The sequence below is a fragment of the Centruroides sculpturatus genome, unplaced genomic scaffold, assembly GCF_000671375.1.
Source record: "Centruroides sculpturatus isolate CEXI.00-Female unplaced genomic scaffold, Cexi_2.0 scaffold522, whole genome shotgun sequence".
In the NCBI taxonomy this organism is placed as follows: Eukaryota; Metazoa; Arthropoda; class Arachnida; order Scorpiones; family Buthidae; genus Centruroides; species Centruroides sculpturatus.
The window spans coordinates 465,020-482,435 of record NW_019384746.1 but is presented as its reverse complement, the minus strand read 5'-3'; the positions used below and the strand labels follow the sequence as shown (position 1 = coordinate 482,435).

At 24.3% G+C, this 17,416-nt stretch overlaps 1 protein-coding gene across 1 annotated transcript in view; it reads right to left on the bottom strand.

The window, feature by feature from the left end:
* The window catches only part of LOC111628455 (cubilin-like), a 69,675-nt gene extending 54,320 nt beyond the window's left edge, over positions 1-15,355 (bottom strand). Inside the window, exons 1-2 of the mRNA XM_023372251.1 lie at positions 14,826-15,355; positions 7,682-7,886 (exon numbers count right to left, since the gene is read on the bottom strand). Of these exons, the coding sequence (XP_023228019.1) occupies positions 7,682-7,886; positions 14,826-15,051 (431 nt within the window). The 5' untranslated portion in view covers positions 15,052-15,355. The remainder of the gene's footprint in view (positions 1-7,681; positions 7,887-14,825) is intronic.
* Positions 15,356-17,416: the final 2,061 nt, after the last annotated feature.

Sequence of the window (17,416 nt, the reverse complement as noted above, 5' to 3'; positions counted from 1 at the left end):
TATATATATATATATATATATATATATATAGAAAGGTTAGATATAAAGACCAATCTTAAGTGAAGGAATACAAGCCCTTTGTGTTCCACCCTGTATACATCTCTACAATATATACAGTATATAATATACGTACACTAAACTATATATCTAGCCTTTTCTAAATGAATAAAGTGAACTAAAGATACACTTTATCATTTTCAATCTTAAACACATATACTTTTGATGATGTTTCGGAGGATTTTTTTTATAACTCGATCTGATAGACATATATATATAGAATGTTTACTTGTAAAAGAAATGGTCAGAAGTAATTGTTACAAATTTAGTGGAAATACTTGTTACATTGTGACATATAAAAGAAAGATAAGAAGGGATACGATACTCCAGAAAACATTCAAGACAGCTGCAGCTGAAATTACAGCTGCAGTCTATTTCTTAGAAACAGATTCTAAAAAAATCAAATGCTCTAGAATTGTTGCTGGATTTTCTTGATATAAATTGTTGCAATAACTTTTATGTCATTGCAACAATTTATATAAAAAAAAATATATATATACAAGTTTAAGAACAATATTGAAATTCGTGAACTAAGCTGAACCGTAACAAAAAATGTTATCATAAGATTAGAAAAACTCAGATGATTATTTAATTCATCATGATAGGATATACAGCGACTTTTCATTAGTAGATGTTTGAGTATTATTAGTCTATAAAACTATTATATTGAAAAATATTTTAAAAACTACGACGTAACCCGAAAAGAAAATGAAGAATTATTTTTCATTTTCGTGAAAAGTTTCTCGAAATTTCATGAAATAACACCATATACTGATACATAATATATTGTAAAAATTTTACTTTTTAGTGGAAAAGTAACTGATCATAATAAAGAGCAGTAAAAAAACTTTTTAGTGAAAATTTCAGTAAAAGTTTTTGATTGTTATTTAAAGGAAAACAAATAATTTACTAAATTATAATTATAATTATAAAATTATTTGTTGAAAATTAACAATTGGGACTAGTTTTTAATTGTCTATTAGATTTTTTTTCTATAATAAAACAAAACAATTGTAGAAAAATCTACTTAAAATTAATTTTCTATTAATTGTTAAAGCTTCTTTAAAAGTAGTTTTTTGCAATTTATCCTTAAAAAAGCCCTTTCTGAATTTTATTTTACGTACATATGAAAGACTGATTTATAAAAAGAGTTTTGAAATGTCTTCAAAACTATTCAGTTTAAATGACTATATTATTATTTCGTTATAAATAGCAAAAATGGAAAATTACAAAAAAAATATTATAATAAAACGTAAACAACATAAATTTTTTTATTTATCTAAAGCTTTTGTGTAATAAAGACAGTTTAAAAAATGGCCCAATTTTTTATTTGTTAATTAAGATGCATATAAAATTCACGACTCTTACTGTAATTAAAAGAATCCTTCGATTTCTATGTTAATATATTAAGAACTAATAACAATATCAGATTCGATTCATCGAAGAACTGAAATAAATTTTCTTTATTAAATGAAATTAAGAGAAGGAAAGAGAAACAAACTAAAAAAATAATAAAAATAGAAGATTTAAAGGGATTTACATAGAATAAACAGATAAATCAAATAAATGTGGTATAGCGTTTACCATAATTTGAAATGATGACAGTTCTGAAAAATCGATAATTATTCTAAACACATGCATCTAATTCTGCTAAAATAGCGATGTTCCAAATGTTCTTCACGGAATTCTGTGGTTCTACGTGGTATTTATGAATATACAGCAAGTATATTTAATATAAAATAAAACTGTTGTTTTAACACTATGAAAAGATAGTCATTCTGAAAATATTTTCGATTTAATGTTTAAAATTAAAATATGGTTTTAAAAGCACCAAGATCAGCTCTGATTTAGTCCATTTCCGGACAGAAGTCTATATCGTTAATTTCTACACATCTCTATTATCAGCAATTCTTCTCCATTGGGTACCAGCTGTCTTTTAAATCTTATCCTCTCACCTCCACGCCTGTCTCTCAAACGTTTTCATCTCTTAGATACCACTCTGTTATGATTCTTTTCCACCTGTTATCTGTTTTCCTAGCCAAATTCCCAGCCCATTGTCATGAATTTAATAGTTTTCAAATATCTATTTGTTTCGTTTCTATCTAAAAGACATTTTTATTGCGATGTCCCGAGAAAATTGAATTTAGTGAAATGACTCTGCAAATGTTGAAAGTTTCAAAACTACTGTGTTAGAAATATAACTAACTTTTCAAAAATTATATTTTTGAATCAGTAAATAAGATATAAGTCCCATTAACTCATCAAGTTTTGGATTATTATTTTGATTAACTCCAATTTTTCTCCAAGAAATTATTGGAAAATGATCAAATAATAGTCCAAACATGGTAAGCCATAATGGGACCCCTACTTTATTTATTTATTTATTTAGATAACATTTTTTATTTATTATAAAATTCCTCTATAAACATTATTATAACAACAAATATCAATTTTTAACGAAAAAGCTAGCAATATAATGTAAATTAATCGTTACTTTATTTTTATTTTGAATAAAATATTTTTTATCATCATTTTAAATTAATTAGAGGACTATTTACCTGAAATGTATTTTATTATCTGTTTAAAGATGCTTCTTATAAATACAGTAAATTGTAATAGTCTGTAAGGTATATATTATTTATTAATTTAATTACTGTAATTCAATTTAATTCTTCACTGAACAGTTTTTTGTAATCTAATAAAAACCAAAGATTTATTGAATTTAAAAGTTAAAAAACATAGGAAAAATACGTTATTGAAAGTGAAGTACAACTCAGCCATTTTATTTTAAAAAGTATGGTCAAATGTTACCCATTCTTTTCAATGCACCTATCAATTCATTTTTTTTGTCGAATACTTGAAAGAGAAATGGAAGAGAAGTAGAAAATCGAACCTGATGTTTTTGAAAGAGTCCAGAGGAAACAGAAAAGAAGAATTAATAAGTGACTTAAAAAAGAATAGACAACGTATTGAGCATATTTCGCTAAAAAAATATCTTAGTTTTATATAAATTTCAATAATAGAATACGTTTTTCCTCTCCATATTGACCACTCAACAACTTCGATACTTTCTGCATTGTAACATGAGCTTTTCAAATTTAGATTCTGGTGGGTTATTATACGCTCATTATTCTATTCTGAATAATGAACGCATAATAACTATCCGAAATCTAAATTTGACAGAGTTGCAAATAATTTTTTTAGACGTGATAGATTAATGAGAAAAAAAAAGTAAAAATCCCCAAAAGAATGATGTAAATTATGCATTTTAGTTTTGAAAACATCAAGGATCAGAATTTATTTTACTCAGAATCACCTTAGATTTATCATGCGATATTACATTAGATGATATAAACTTTTGAACGAGATATTTTTGCATATTTTAAGTAATATATCAAATGCTTTTATGTTGAAATATGAATTATGTATTTTAATTGTTCACATATATATATAGGCCTATATATAGAAAAAGTTACTCAATTATGATGAATTTATCTCATAATTTTCATGATCTGAATATTAATTCCATACGGCATAATAAAAAGAAACCTAAACTGAAAACTAAGCTTTATAATTATGAATAATATATTTAATCAAGAATTTATCTTGTGTTCATTTGAATTTTCTAATATTCAAACAATTGCATATTTTTTTTATGATTTTGATAAAATTTATTTGTAAGGTTACTGAAAAATTTCAACATAAAGTAAACAAAATGTTACATTATATAAATAATTTGTTTGCATTATTAAAACTTATAAAATTTACTAGTTTCTTCTTATTCAAGAATATAATCAGTTTGTGTAAAACATTCTTTCTGCATACCGAACATAACAACAAAATTAAGTGGACTTCTTCACGAGTTAAATTAGATTATAAAACTAAGAAAAATTTAATAAACGTTTCATGCTTGCTACTTTATAATCTTTTAAATATATAGCCGCATTATAATTGTTTGTTGTTTCTAAACTCAGATGCTGTATAACAAATTAAGAACCATCAGTAGATTTATATCTATCCAATTTAAATACAAATACAATAACATTGTAAGACATCCGATTGTTTAACTTTATAAAATAATAACACTATAAATGTAAATTGATAAATGATATTTACAGAATAAATTTTAATATATAAGGCACAGGTATGAAGAACGTATACAATAAAAGTAGATATGACCTCTCATGGGAAAGAAACTACAAAAGATATAGATTCAGAGAGACAGGGAGAAAAATAATATTTTTATATTAGCCTTTAAATAATTAAGAATTAATGATAATATAATTTTTCAATTTTTTTTAAATATATAAACCTTTAAATTGTACTTTATATTATATAATATTATGATATTAATTTAAAGTAACATTATTAATTTTAATTTATGTATTTGTTGATTAAATATCAGAATAGAAGATAGGTAAAAAAATAATATAGTTTTATATAATTCACAGATAACATAACTTAGAAAAGTTGTTATATATATTTTTATGGTTACCTATAGACGTCATTCCACATGAAATATATTTGTTGCTGGGATATATATATATACAAAATTTCAATTTGATAAATGTACCAGGTATATTGAGCATATCTCTAACCCATATATTGTGTTGTTGATTGAGATAAAATTGCAATCCGCGTGTAAAGAAAATGCTATAAATTATTCTATGATGACACATTGATAGCTTGCATTATCACTATGCCTTTGAACTTTTTTCTGAGGAATTGTTTTGTTAAAGAACATTACGTACAGTATGCCTTCAGATATTTGGATGACATCCAATATAGATTGCAAATTCCATATCCCCTGTCATACCAAGTATACATTACGTGGCATGCATGCCAATTGAAACGGAATCTTTACATGTGCAACAAATAGATTAATAGTTATTTAAAATATAAAAATATTTATAAGGTTTCAAAAAACCCTAAGTTAAAACATTTTATTACAATCGTTTTATCTTCAACTAGGTAATAAAAACCAAAGATTTATTGAATTTAAAAGTTAAAAAACATAGGAAAAATACGTTATTGAAAGTGAAGTACAACTCAGCCATTTTATTTTAAAAAGTATGGTCAAATGTTACCCATTCTTTTCAATGCACCTATCAATTCATTTTTTTTGTCGAATACTTGAAAGAGAAATGGAAGAGAAGTAGAAAATCGAACCTGATGTTTTTGAAAGAGTCCAGAGGAAACAGAAAAGAAGAATTAATAAGTGACTTAAAAAAGAATAGACAACGTATTGAGCATATTTCGCTAAAAAAATATCTTAGTTTTATATAAATTTCAATAATAGAATACGTTTTTCCTCTCCATATTGACCACTCAACAACTTCGATACTTTCTCCATTGTAACATGAGCTTTTCAAATTTAGATTCTGGTGGGTTATTATACGCTCATTATTCTATTCTGAATAATGAGCGCATAATAACTATCCGAAATCTAAATTTGACAGAGTTGCAAATAATTTTTTTAGACGTGATAGATTAATGAGAAAAAAAAAGTAAAAATCCCCAAAAGAATGATGTAAATTATGCATTTTAGTTTTGAAAACATCAAGGATCAGAATTTATTTTACTCAGAATCACCTTAGATTTATCATGCGATATTACATTAGATGATATAAACTTTTGAACGAGATATTTTTGCATATTTTAAGTAATATATCAAATGCTTTTATGTTGAAATATGAATTATGTATTTTAATTGTTCACATATATATATAGGCCTATATATAGAAAAAGTTACTCAATTATGATGAATTTATCTCATAATTTTCATGATCTGAATATTAATTCCATACGGCATAATAAAAAGAAACCTAAACTGAAAACTAAGCTTTATAATTATGAATAATATATTTAATCAAGAATTTATCTTGTGTTCATTTGAATTTTCTAATATTCAAACAATTGCATATTTTTTTTATGATTTTGATAAAATTTATTTGTAAGGTTACTGAAAAATTTCAACATAAAGTAAACAAAATGTTACATTATATAAATAATTTGTTTGCATTATTAAAACTTATAAAATTTACTAGTTTCTTCTTATTCAAGAATATAATCAGTTTGTGTAAAACATTCTTTCTGCATACCGAACATAACAACAAAATTAAGTGGACTTCTTCACGAGTTAAATTAGATTATAAAACTAAGAAAAATTTAATAAACGTTTCATGCTTGCTACTTTATAATCTTTTAAATATATAGCCGCATTATAATTGTTTGTTGTTTCTAAACTCAGATGCTGTATAACAAATTAAGAACCATCAGTAGATTTATATCTATCCAATTTAAATACAAATACAATAACATTGTAAGACATCCGATTGTTTAACTTTATAAAATAATAACACTATAAATGTAAATTGATAAATGATATTTACAGAATAAATTTTAATATATAAGGCACAGGTATGAAGAACGTATACAATAAAAGTAGATATGACCTCTCTTGGGAAAGAAACTACAAAAGATATAGATTCAGAGAGACAGGGAGAAAAATAATATTTTTATATTAGCCTTTAAATAATTAAGAATTAATGATAATATAATTTTTCAATTTTTTTTAAATATATAAACCTTTAAATTGTACTTTATATTATATAATATTATGATATTAATTTAAAGTAACATTATTAATTTTAATTTATGTATTTGTTGATTAAATATCAGAATAGAAGATAGGTAAAAAAATAATATAGTTTTATATAATTCACAGATAACATAACTGAGAAAAGTTGTTATATATATTTTTATGGTTACCTATAGACGTCATTCCACATGAAATATATTTGTTGCTGGGATATATATATACAAAATTTCAATTTGATAAATGTACCAGGTATATTGAGCATATCTCTAACCCATATATTGTGTTGTTGATTGAGATAAAATTGCAATCCGCGTGTAAAGAAAATGCTATAAATTATTCTATGATGACACATTGATAGCTTGCATTATCACTATGCCTTTGAACTTTTTTCTGAGGAATTGTTTTGTTAAAGAACATTACGTACAGTATGCCTTCAGATATTTGGATGACATCCAATATAGATTGCAAATTCCATATCCCCTGTCATACCAAGTATACATTACGTGGCATGCATGCCAATTGAAACGGAATCTTTACATGTGCAACAAATAGATTAATAGTTATTTAAAATATAAAAATATTTATAAGGTTTCAAAAAACCCTAAGTTAAAACATTTTATTACAATCGTTTTATCTTCAACTAGGTACATATACCTTTGTATGCAATAGTATATTTATATAAAAAATTGAGATTATATTACGGTATATATTATATATAAGTAATAAGTAAGCTATTCAAACATAATTATATTAATTTCAAATTTATATCTTTTGAAATTATTCCTAACCTATATAGCCTAAAGATAAATTAGTATATAATAAGATTACGTGTAATTTATTATATAAAATTAATTTAATAATGCTTATAATTTAATATAAATAATACTAATTAGTATTATTTCAATTAAATTTGGTAAAGACGAGAATTATTTATAAACTAAAAATTACTTCAGGAACAAATTCTATTAAAAAATTTAAATGATCTGTCAACATTATATTTAGTTATTTTAAATATTTACTTACATAAAATCTAGAGTGTCGTTGATTATTCTTTCTGCTGGAGATTTCCAGGTAAACATAACATATTTTTCGATAATATTAGTTAAAAGAGAACTGTTAGATTCATCACAAGGCACTGATGTGTTTAAGTTAACTGTGAATATACCAGAGGGCAAACTAGTTACGAAAACTTGCGAACTTTCTTCAAAATTTGGAATTTCAATTTTCACTGAAAATAAATATATAATTTGTTAGAATTCATACGAACCAATTATCATAAAAATCATATAATATAATAAAACAAGAGAAACAGATTTACATAAAAATTTCATGTTGAAAGAACCAAAAAACTTTTAAATTATTTCAACAGCTGATTTAAACTATTCTCGTATAAATATAATAAGTAATTCTTCACAATAAAATAAGAACGATTAAAATTCTTACTTGATTCCAATCAAAGGATCTTTGGAATTTTAAGTGGCTTCACATGATAAGATATAATTAATAATGACTACATTAACTTTCTATCTTGAAAATTGTAGTTTAATATCAATGTAGCGTATGATCTGTTAGAAAATTGCATAATGGAGACGTTAATTATTCCGTAATCTGACATGGGGTCATAAAGATAGTGATGTTATGATCAGTGTAGCATCTCATCGCATGAATTTGAAAGCCGATAGCCCTAATCAAATGCATTTGTTATACAATGTCTCTTTTGTTAATTTGTTGATTAGTGTAATTTATAATCTGATCCTATCGAATGTCCAGAAATTTAGAAATTAAACATTGAAAATTATCAATAATCCATTACATGTAGCTGAACATAGGCATTATATAATTACAATTGTCTCGTCTATCAGGAATAAATTTTCTTTTAATGCAAAAGTGAATTAATATAATAAAAAGTAATTTTATAATAAGAAACAGTGGGCCTACGCCAATTTCAGAAATATTTTTAATTGTTTAGTTTTCAACGAATTGAAAGAAAATTTGATCTTCTCCTAATGCCGCAAGACATTAAATTTGATTTCTTTTGTAGGTCAGCAGGCATTTTCGACATCTTCAATTACTTAGTTTATAAAGAAATATTGAAGAATTCTTTCTAAATTCTTATTAAATAAANCTATTTTAGATGCGGGTTTTTGCGTTTTTGATTGCGTTTTAATAGAGTACGTCAAGAGAATGTACACTAAGAAGAAATTTTTCGAAAAATTTCCCCCCACGGGGGAAGTATTATACATTTATAATAGATACATTTTGAGCCACAACAACGCGTGGTGGGGTCTGCTATTTATTATAAAAAGAAAACTGATAATAACTTACATTTTGAGGTGGGCTTATTATTCAATCAATTGTGTTGAAAAGGAATAAATTAGCAGTCTTAATTCTATTGCTCATTACATAAAATTATAAATTATAACCATTTCATGCATATTAATAATAAAGAAGCATTGTAAATAGGTAGATTATTGCTGTATTATTTTTATTTTAATGGATATTTTTCAATTGTTTTCAAGATATAATTTAACCATTTTAATGCTTCAAAATAAGAATAATTATAGATTAATGCCGTTATTTCTTTAAATAAAATACAAGCGAAACAATAACGATAAATATATTATCTCTAGCAGTTTCTTAACTGCATCCTATTCAGTTATGCAAACTGTGATCCAATGAGGAATATTGTGGATAAAAGATATAAAAGACTGTACTAGTAACTGTTGTTGATGGTTATTTGTTGTTCGTGTACGTGTATTTTTATTATTCCACTTCGGTACAAAGGCGTCATAGATAAAAAAAATGGAAATTTTTTCGATTTTTTTTTTATATTTGGCTTCCTCAATTTTTAAATTAATAATTGTAATTATCCCAAAGAATTGCTATATTATTGTTATATTTTTAATATTAACAATTTTATACTTATTTATTTAGGCATGTATTAAATGCAAGTTTAACAAAAGAACAAAAATTACAATGAAATTCTTCACAAAGGAATGATCGAAGAGTATGTAAATACGTGAAGGCACTTCATTTTAGCGAATAATTCTGCCAAAAATTCTGACTTAAAATGCAATAAATACTTTAATTAAAGTACTTCTTGTACTTTCAAACTTGAAAAACTATGCATTCAATCTTCAAATTAATACTTTCTACTCATTACATTTTATAAGATTTATATGCTTCTTGTTAAATACATGTTTTCTCTTAATTAGTTATATTTATAGAAAATAATTATCAATAATGCTATAAAAATCAATAATAATAATCCTTATTTTTTACGAAATTTTGATCATTATTCTGATTTATCAAAGAAAAGAATAAATTGATATATTACAAAGATGTGAATAATAATATAAACAAAAGGATTTTTTTGAAAAATTTATATATAGGTTTAAAAGAAAGAAAGAAAAATCATTAATCTTAACGGTTATTAAGGCGAAGTAAATAATAATTTTTCAACCAGATCACAATTTCGTATTAAATTTCAAAATCAAAGTAATCGATCAAAAGCATGCATCAATTACCTCTCGTCGTTGCTATCTTTACACAAAGAATTGACTTTGATTACAAAAGAAAATTCAAATAAATTCTAGTTTACTTTCATTTTTTTTATTTCATGCAAACTTATTTACTTATTTATAAAATTAAACGAAGATAAGAATTAATAAAAGTTCCATAAATATACTACTTTAATTTGCTCCTAATACGAACAGTAACGATTATATATATATGTAAAATTTAATTATATATCTTCAATAAAATGATTTAATATGACTTTATATATTTTATATTAATATTTAACTTATTAATTATAAAATATATTCGTAGTAATTAATTCGAGTAATATTTTTATAAAAATTATTATACATATATCCTATATGTTTATATGGATTTGTCAGAGAAGATTTATTATTTATTAAGGAATCATTCTTCTTAGTTATGGCCGCTATACGTCACATCACGAGTTTGTTTATAGTGCTATCAACTCAAAACTGCATTCAGTTTCTATAAATAAGAATTTTAAAATATAAAATAATTCATAAAAATTTCATCTTGTCGACTAACTTCTTTCATGTCAACGTATCAAACACTTTACAGATGCAAATTTCAGTTATATTTTATTTTATTTTTTCGCACATTTCTAATATTTTTTATGAAAAATAAAACGAAAAATTTAATATTTAAAACTCGTTAAAATTTAGACATTTTAGTGTAAAACTTTTAAAACTTTAAGCTTTAATTTATTATTTTAATTTAAAAATATTATTTAACGTAGTAACACTTTATCTACATTTAAATTCGATAAATTTATGCGAATAAAACAAAAAAGAAGAAGTAATATTTAAATAAATATAAAATATTTATCTTAATAGATACATTCGCTAGCATCTTTAGGTTCGCATTTCACAATGCATTAATCTATCGACGAACGTTACGTTTTGACCTGAAATTTTATAACCATTCGTCTTGAATTTAGATGTAGAAATTTTAAAGAAAAACAGTTAATATATTCGTAATACTATGTCCATATAATAAATCAATTTAAACTATTAAAATTATTAATTTTAATATTAAATTAAAGTTGTCAATAGGCCTTAGTTATAAATAAAAGAAGAAGTTTAATTAAAAAAGTTGCTTCAAACTGTTCAAAATTCAATAGATCATTTAAAAATGTATTGCAGAAATATTGAAAATGTCATTAATGAGAAAAAGAATAAAAATTTTTGTATTTTACTCGAAGAAATATTGTAATGTGGAAGAGGAAGAGTAAAAGAACAGTAAAATATAAAGGGGTTATATCTTTTGTTTTTATGTTTTTTTCTTTCTATAAAAGAGGAATTTGATTGTAAAAAAAAAAAAATATATTTTCGAGTTAAAATAAATAAATTAGAATTTTTTAAAACGTATTAAAAACTTGAATTAAAAAAGCGAACGAAAGTTTAATGATGACGACTTTGTAAGCGAAAGAAAAAAAAAATTATAATCAGAATTTTTCACAAATTAATTTCCCTAAATTAATTAGCATTATAATAAATTTTCATCCTAATAAAAGTTTATTATTTGTAAACTTGACACGAAACAATTACCAAAAATAAAACTTAATCAGAACAAAATATTGATTAATATTTTAATACGACTCTATTTAAGTATATAATTAATTCATATAAAGTAATATATTTTAGTTAAATTACATCAATAAATAAATAAAAATAATTTCGCCATTGTTCACTTTATTTTCATAAATATGGATCATCTATCATTTTCGCTTGACTCATTTAATTAATTAGATAATTGAAATGAATATTTTTGTAAAATGATCTGAAATGATCATAAAACTGAAAAGACGACTGTAAATAAACAGCACTCTTCCAGATGATACATTTCTGTTTAAAGTAAAGGCCAAAAGGGTGGACAGGGTGTGGCAAATAATCCTGTATACCACACCCACGCCAAACTTTTTAATTTTCCACAGGGATAATAATTGTTATCATAAAATTATAAAAAGAGAGATCTAGATAATTTAAACTTTTACAGTTTATAAATCTTTTCTGTACCTTAGTCGAGAAAAAAGTTATTAATGTTTCCATTCATCATTTCTTTATAATTAAATTAACATTAATTACTAATCGTGTATTACTCTCAAGCGAATTTCGGAGTTGCTTGCTCTCAATACTTTTTTTCATTTATTAAATACGCAAAATTCATTTTATTTATAATAAAAATAAACTAGAATTTTAAGCTATTTTATTAAATCTAAATTGAAATAATATTAAAAAGAAATTATTATATATAATTGATATTTCTAATTACACTTATATAGTATTTTTATAATATAATTTCAATACAACCAATACAGAAGTAAAAAATGGTATAAGGTTTACACTTCTTAATGCAATTAAGAGTATATTTTAATCATTTTGCTTAGTTAGATTATAAATTATAATAGTTTTACTAAACTTAAAATCTTTTAAAGTAGAAAGTTTAAGTACTGAATTCAATGCATTTAAGTTCTAATAAACAAAAAGTTGACAATTCATTCTTTCAATATAACCAATTCTATTTGTTGTAATCCACTAACTTAATTTATTCTTCAGCCGTTGACGACGTGGTTGACATTAACTTTCAACTATGGCGTCGATAAAATGATTAGAAAAAGAGCCTTGTTCTTACTGTGTGTCAACTTTCACAAATTTTTATTTATTTATTTATTTTCTTTCTCATTATTTTTACTTTAGCAGACTGAAATATGCAGAGATTTCTTTTAAATAAACAATTTTCTAAATGTATAAACTTAACTTTGTTATATATAAAAAAAAGTATATTATTATTTTAAACACAATTTTTCGCATTTCAGAATACATTTTTTTTACATTCAAAATATATAAACTTATTGTGTTAATTTGATATTTTCTGAAAAACAGGGCGAGAAATAAATAAATAAATAACAATAATATATATAAAAAAACTTAAAATATATAAAGTAATTTTTTTTAGAGAATTCTTTTATATATTTTCAGAAAAACTAGAATTTTTTCCTCACTTAAATATTAGTAGTAAAGAGATTAATATAAATTTAATGGCAACTATTTTTTATATTGTTTAAAAATATAAAATTTAAGTTTTTTAAATTAATAAACAATATCATCAGAGCGCAAAATGAAATTTTATTAGCATTATATTTCTGCTAGAATATTATATATATATATATATATTTTTTTTTTTTCATAATTTTTGTATGAATGATTTTTATATACTTTTTGTGTGGCATTCGGAAGAAATATATTCTTGTAAAGAATTTCCAGGAGGGAATTCATATTTTGCTAGACAACACAAGAATCCTGAATTTCGGTTTACTTCAGCCCAAAGCAAATTTAAAAAAACAAAAAAAAAATTGAAAAACAATTATTTACTATCAATCTTGATGTATTTCTCAATGACTAATTTTCTTTTAATCAAAATAATATTTTATCAAAATTATTTTAACAAACCATTACGTACTGACCCACGCGTTATCGTAATATATTACCAAATTAACTTGATAAAATTTAATTTAAAGATTATTATATAATTTAGCAAAGTAAGATAACATTTCAGTTGAAAAATTTTAATTTTTTCTGGAAGTTTTTTTATCATATTAATATTGAATTACTTATAAATTACTGGAGATAATAAGTAAATAATGGATAGTAATCTTTATTGTGCGAACAAGTATCGATGAACTGGAGTACAATGTGCAATTGATCAATTCTTAGAGAATAATTTAAAAAATAAAGCTTTGTTAACTATTTTGAGGGTTTTTTTTATTATATATAAATGTTATTAATATAATTTCTTAGTTGTTATCGTGCTTTAAAATTCAGAAAAAGAAAAAAAAACACTCGAGTTAATCCGCAATAAAACTTTCTGATAAAACTAATTTCTTTTTAAGTCAACAAACACTTTAGTATTGTTTAGCATAATAAATTTACATATTGTTATAATGATTTCTTAAGGAAATATTTCCGCAAAGAAAATATTTTTGTTTACGTGAAACAATCAAAATAAACATTAAATTAGAATAATCTTAATTAATATATTTAATATGATTTAATTTTGCTTATATTTGTATCAAAATAAACCTTATCAAATCCATTAACAAATTAAACTGTTTTCCTAAAACAAATATTGACAATTAATTAAGAGCATTATCACAATTGATCTTTAACGTCTATTTTTATGATAATTTAGGAATTGTATCGTAATATTTTCTCGAAATATTCTTTTATGAAAATCTCTGCTGTGGAGTAGACTTGTGCGAATTGCTTAATAATTGAAGGAGTCATGTGCAGCAGGTCTTGGCTAAGGATGAATGTGAGAGAAGCTAAAGCAAAGAGCGTCATTGATCTAAATCAGAAACTAGACAAAACATTTTCCACCTTCCTTATTTATAATAATTTTTTCTTTAAAACTACTTCCTTTAACTTATAAATCAATAATGTTCTCAAAGAGAATACTTGATAATGAAGTAAATCAAATTAATTATTAAAAAAAAATGTATAGAAATTATAACACTACCAAATTTTTAAGAAACATGAAATTTATATTCACTGAAACCGAAAAAAAACTAAGAATAATAAATTAAACTTAGCGAATAATAATAAAATTTTACTTTAGAAAATGTTACCTGTGTATGTTGTATTAGGTACTACTCCTATATGAGATGACAAGAAGGGGTGATGTAGTTCCATCTTCAACTTTCTGACATCGCTGTCGTTAAAATTCCACGTGATTGTATGAAAAAAACGATCACAGTCAACAGCATTGATAGTTTGAGTTTTTACTTGGTATGCGAAGAAAAATAATAGCAGTTGACATACATAGCCTTGTATTGTCATGAAGGCAGCAGACATTGTTCAATATCTTACACCATTGTCGAAATATTTAACAATCGTCAGCTACATATGAAATAATATTTCAAATTGCCGCACATTGATTCGGTCTTTTCATCCTTAACTGACAACCGTGAACAGTATGGGAAATGCACTTTTTCCGCTTTGGCCACGAAAAAGACATCCTGTATCGCATTCCATACGCATCAAGCAGATAGTCGTGCAGAGTCAGTGCTTCGCATGATTGGTTTTAAAAGAAGTTGTGAGCAGTCGGAAACCAGAGACACTCCAAGCAGCTTCAAACCAGACCAGCTGACGTCTAAACTGGAAGCTCCTTTCGTCATTTGAAGCTTGGCCTGCTCGAGGGCGCTACTTGTCTGTTAGTTTGGATACGCTATTGGTGGTGAATTATAATCTATTTAGCTGATTATCAATAACTAACAAGATCAAAGAATTTAAAATTAATAGTAAAAAAAGTAATAAATCTTATAGACAAACAGATTACAAAACTTTAATTACTTTATTTCATTATTTTTCAGTTAAAAGAAGTAGATCTGTACGCTTATATTCCTGTATCGTATATAATCGAATAAAATAGATATATGTAACAAATATTCCTGTTATTAGCGATTACATATCGGGCAAAAAAATAAATTAAAAAGGGTATCTGGACTATCGCTAAACTTACAATCAATAATGAAGTAATTTAGGTCACCATTTCTCATCCACATTTGGTTTTCACGCTCGGTTTCGTATCTGTCATCAGATGATATTTTATTCCATTCCATTTTATCTTATATTTGCAGCAAATGTTAGCTTTTAAATTATAAACAATCAACTTGGGCTGTCACATTTTTCTTTAAAATAGAGATATTTAAATCACTTTCTTGAACTTTAAGAGTGAAATACAGATTTTCTCTCTATGTTTAATTACTTGTTGAAGTAATGGGCTACCCAAAGATGCATTTATAGCTCGTTAAAGTGATTTGTTGCTAGGCAAAGAGACAACAAATAAAATTGAGAGAGAAACAACACGTAATGCCTTTCCCACGAAAGACAACTCAATAATGCAGAAAACATTGGTAACTTGCTTATTGTTGCCATAAATCTGCTTCCTTCTAGAGAATCTAGACAAACTATGAGACTGTTTAATGAGTCGAGAACTAGAATCATAGAGCAACAGAGGTCACTTGTAAAAAAGTTCTATAAATGAATTAAGAATGAAATATGTTAAAGAATCATGAGAGTACATTAAAAATTGATTTTAGAAAATCGATTTTTTCGTTCTTTCAATGTCAATTCTTTTTTTATATTGAATACTTTTTAAAATTAAAAAATAATGCAAATAGTTATTATACATAACAGATTCTACGTTTCTAAAAATTAAGGTTCATTTAATAAACTCATTTGAAATCAGTTAGATTTCAACATTTCTTTGAAAGTAGGTTGGATTTAAACTAATTAAAACATACTTTCATGGGCATATTTGCAGTAAAGTGATACTGTAATTACTAAAAAAACAATCATTTTCTTAACAAATTTTGATTGGTTTAAATGCAACTGTTAATCAAACTTTTTTTTAATTTTTCAAAAAGAAATCAGAAATTATGTCACGAAATTTAAATATTTTATGCTAGAATATGCATTTTGGTAATTGGTATAATGCAATTAAGCATGCCTTAATAATGTAAATATCCTAACACAGTCTTTCCTTTCCTTCTCTCTCTTTCTCATATACATTTATATATAATATACTTGTACATAAACTATATAAACTCAAAAGATCACGTTAAAGAAAAGATATATCACATTGGTTGCACTTTGGTTAATGGTAAATTTCCACGTGGATTAAGATATATAGGCTATACAAAATTGCAAATGAACCATTATAAGGAAATCTAATAATTGATATCACGTATTTATAGTTATAAATTTGACAATTTTATGTGTTTATCTGAAGGTTATTGTGATGTTAAAATAGCCGATATGTGTTTGTTATTAATCATTTAAATCCAAACTTTCGAAATTTTCCGTAGAATCACGCTTAACTGTATCACGCGATCTGAACGTAGAAGAAAACTTAGCTAATGCAATTATGTAGACACATTTATAATAATAATTGCCATTAAGATAAATGTATCACGCTTACAAGTTTAATGATATCATATTAAAAAAAAAAGCACAATTTAAAAATTGAAAATGACTAACATCTGTACTAAATAGCGCTATAAATATGTTAATATCAAAGTAGTGATCGTTATTTCTACTTTAAATATTAAAGAAAATCAGTAAAAAAATTTATAAATTTCATATTATTTTAAAACTTTATTTGAATAGGCTAAAAGAATCAAATAGAAAAAAAATATATACTGTATATATATATATA